General features: G+C 50.8%; 1 protein-coding gene across 1 annotated transcript in view; it reads right to left on the minus strand.

Moving 5' to 3' along the window:
- The window catches only part of LOC308175151 (lysosomal cholesterol signaling protein-like), a gene marked incomplete at both ends in the record, with an annotated part of 18,326 nt that extends 14,876 nt beyond the window's left edge, over positions 1–3,450 (minus strand). Inside the window, 2 exons of the mRNA XM_080550872.1 lie at positions 546–766; positions 3,272–3,450. Of these exons, the coding sequence (XP_080406998.1) occupies positions 546–766; positions 3,272–3,450 (400 nt within the window). The remainder of the gene's footprint in view (positions 1–545; positions 767–3,271) is intronic.
- Between the last annotated feature and the right edge of the window lie 805 nt (positions 3,451–4,255).

A 4,255-nucleotide genomic window follows, 5' to 3' on the forward strand; every position in this document is an offset into this window, starting at 1 on the left:
TAAGAGCCGTCTCAGGGGTCACATGACCAGAGTCTTTACAAGGAAGCTGCTACTTACACACAACGACCACTAGTTGGCTAGAGTCTTGTAAATTAGCCTGCCTCCTACACAGAAAAACTAGCAAAATATCTTCATACTAGTTTATCCTGAGGTGATTTAGAACATGTAAGGATACTGGGGTGGTAGAACGCACATATCTCGGACAAGTCATGAAAGGAGGGTCCTGAAATTTGATCGAGTGCGAAGATATAAACATTTATTTTACTCACAGGGTGAAATGACCCCACCCATGCCTGTTCTAGTGTTAACAGGTTGTTGTCCCCCCCATGGCTGTTCTAGTGTTAACAGGTGGTCCCCCCCTCCCCCAGGAGCAGGATGAGGGCCAGCCCCCCCCCCACCCCTCCCCTCACACTCACAGCTTGGCGGTGATGAGCAGGATGAGGGCCAGCCCCCCCCCCACCCCTCCCCTCACACTCACAGCTTGGCGGTGATGAGCAGGATGAGGGCCAGGCCCCCCCCCCCCCCCCCCCCCCCCTCACACTCACAGCTTGGCGGTGATGAGCAGGATGAGGGCCAGGCCCGTGGAGCGAGTCAGCTTCCTGAGCTGACCCACCATGGACAGGCCCAGGTAGAACAGGGCCGCCCCCCCGAAGCTGTTGGCAAGCCCGTCCACGAACTGGCCAATCACAGGAGGGATACGCTGGCCCAGCAGGAAGTGAGACACGATGCCCACGCCCACCATGAACACGATGGGGTTCTTCAGCACCTGGGGGGAGGGGGGGGGGGAGAGGAGGGGGGGGGAGGAGGGGAGGGAGAGGAAGAGGGGGGAGGGAGAGGGGGGGAGGGGGGGGAGAGAGAGAGTGGTTGTCATCACATCAAGAAGTAAAATCAAAAGCCTGTCTGTCTCTCTGTGTCCTGTTAATATTGTTGTACACTTGTTATTTGTTACTTGTTCTTATTTTCACTTGTTTGCCTATTTTCTTTTAACCTGCTATGACTTTTGCTCTTGTATTATGTTCTTATATATGTAAAGCACTTTGTGACCCCTGGTCTGGGATAGGTGCTATAGAAATAAACTTTACTTACTTACTTACTTACTAGTATACAAGGTAAAAAGGAGGGGCGATAGAACGCACCCTTGAGGCGCACCCGTGGAAATACACAGAGTCTGAAACAAGACCATCTACAGACCTTCTGCTCTCTGGCAGTTAACAAGTCTAAGATCCATAAAACAAGTTGGTGGGGCCAGTTAAAAATCCCACAGCAGTAGCATGGGCTTGAAGAGAAGTCTGCTAACAGAAGCCTAGCAGTAGCATGGGCTTGAAGAGAAGTCTGCTAACAGAAGCCTAGCAGTAGCATGGGCTTGAAGAGAAGTCTGCTAACAGAAGCCTAGCAGTAGCATGGGCTTGAAGAGAAGTCTGCTAACAGAAGCCTAGCAGTAGCATGGGCTTGAAGAGAAGTCTGCTAACAGAAGCCTAGCAGTAGCATGGGCTTGAAGAGAAGTCTGCTAACAGAAGCCTAGCAGTAGCATGGGCTTGAAGAGAAGTCTGCTAACAGAAGCCTAGCAGTAGCCTAGCAGTAGCATGGGCTTGAAGAGAAGTCTGCTAACAGAAGCCTAGCAGTAGCATGGGCTTGAAGAGAAGTCTGCTAACAGAAGCCTAGCAGTAGCATGGGCTTGAAGAGAAGTCTGCTAACAGAAGCCTAGCAGTAGCCTAGCAGTAGCATGGGCTTGAGGAGAAGTCTGCTAACAGAAGCCTAGCAGTAGCCTAGCAGTAGCATGGGCTTGAAGAGAAGTCTGCTAACAGAAGCCTAGCAGTAGCATGGGCTGGCGGCTGTTCTAAGTGTTTGTACAGATTATTTAATCTAATATAAATAGTTTACCATCCTCCACTCCTCTTAGCCCCCCCCTACTCCCCCCTACCCCCCTCCCCCCCCAGGACCACCCTACCCCCCCCCCCCCCAGCCCCCCCTACCTGTCCCAGGACCACTCCTATGATGTGTGTGTTGCTGTGGGGCTGGCGTCCCTGGTCCCTCCACCTCTGCACCTCACAGAGACCTGCCCCTACCCCCCCCAGCCCCCCCTACCTGTCCCAGGACCACCCTACCTGTCCCAGGACCACCCTACCCAGGGCTTGACGCTTACCTTTTCCCCAGGTAGCACTGTGCTACCATGTTGAAAAATGTAGTAGCACACCAAGAATTTCAGTAGCACAATGAAAATTGTGCAATTTTCGTCAACAACGACAACAAATTATCATAATCATAACATATCAAAATGATCATAACCGGCTCTTGGCCGTAATAAAAATGGAGACTCACACAATGTAAAGGGGAAGTAAGAATATTCATTTCAGTTGGCCCACGGTTCGGTATGAACCTCGGTTTTTGGGTCACGGTTCACGGTTCGTGTTTTTAAATTTTTTAAATGCTACTATTTATTTACAAACTGTTACTTTATTTTGCTTATACTTATGGAACTTTAACATTTAGACACATTCCAGAATATGACTGGTAAATTGTATAATATAAATATATATAAACAAAACACTTTCAAATGTAAAAAAAGTACATAAACACTTTCAAATGTGACGTGTTGTGGATTGGAACTACGGATCATAAGCTTTCAAATGATGTGTCATACATTGAAATCCGAAAAAAGATTAAGTTAGAGTCATTTGAATGTTAGACGTCAGGCACATATAGGGTTAACCTCTTTGTAATGAAACCGGAAGCACACAGCGCTACGAACTATGAGAGCTGTATCCCATATACCCATTATGCGCATTTTAAGCGCATATAGAACTCGTGTGAAGCATTTCTGCGACACGCGTTTCTGTTCACTGTTTTCATTCCCTCATCGCTTATACACATAGGTTTGACTGCGCATGACAGTAGTTCAGCAGTCAGTCGCACTGGTGCGATTTAATGTATTTCCAAGTCGCACAGAAATATATTCACTCGCAAATGCGACCAAAACAGTCGCACTGTCGAGCCCTGACCCTACCTGTCCCAGGACCACTCCTATGATGTGTGTGTTGCTGTGGGGCTGGCGTCCCTGGTCCCTCCACCTCTGCACCTCACAGAGACCTGCCCCTACCCCCCCACCCCCCCTACCTGTCCCAGGACCACTCCTATGATGTGTGTGTTGCTGTGGGGCTGGCGTCCCTGGTCCCTCCACCTCTGCACCTCACAGAGACCTGCCCCTACCCCCCCCTACCCCCCCCCCCCCACCCCCCCCCTACCCCCCCTACCTGTCCCAGGACCACCCTACCTGTCCCAGGACCACTCCTATGATGTGTGTGTTGCTGCGGGGCTGGCGTCCCTGGTCCCTCCACCTCTGCACCTCACAGAGGGCGAAGCCCAGCGGGTTGAGCAGCATCAGAGACACGGGAGCCACCAGGTAGATGTACTGCAGGTACTCTGGGTAGCTGTCTCTATACAGGGCCTCCACTGTAATACACACACACACACACACACACACACACACACACAGGTTAGACAGACAGACAGGTTAGAGAGACAGACAGGTACTCTGGGTACAACTCTCTGTACAGGGCCTCCACTGTGGGACAGACAGACAGGTTAGAGCCCTCAACCCTCTCCTCAGCGAACCCCAGCCGCTCCACATATCTGATCTGTTCCACCACCAGCACACCTGATTCAACTAATCACGTACAAATCCTCTTAGATGTGGGTTAGGTGTTCCTGTAGAGGGCGTTCACTGGGCGGCAGGGCTCTACGCTAACCTTTTTCACTAGGAGCACATGTGCTCCTAAATGAAAAATGTTAGGGGCACACAAAGAAATTTAGGAGCACAGTGAAACATTTTATTATAACACATTTTTATGAGTGATTTTGCAATTTTTGCACCAAAATCACACATTGGCCCATGCCTACAGCCCTACTAGACGCAGAGTTGATGGCATTGTATTATGGTAACTAGCTGTGTCAAGTTCTTCTGGTTAGCAGCATGTTCATTCATTCATCCATGTCATGCCTGTCAGCTAGCAGCTAGCAGCCCAGCCAGGCTTTAGGGCTAGGTCTGTCAGCTAGCAGCCCAGCCAGGCCATGCAGAGGTCTGTCTCCATGCTGCCCACCTCCCTGCTGCTGGGTCAGGCTACATCAGTCACACACGGTGGCCAGACAACTCCACATCTAGGGGTATTAAACTACCCCACATCCAGATGACCAGTCCCCAGCCCCATGCTGCCCGGGGTGGTGACATGTGGAGGTGGCCAGCCCAGCACGGTGCCTC

This window comes from Nansenia antarctica (genome assembly GCF_963989245.1).
Source record: "Nansenia antarctica genome assembly, contig: SCAFFOLD_549, whole genome shotgun sequence".
Lineage (NCBI taxonomy): Eukaryota > Metazoa > Chordata > Actinopteri > Argentiniformes > Microstomatidae > Nansenia > Nansenia antarctica.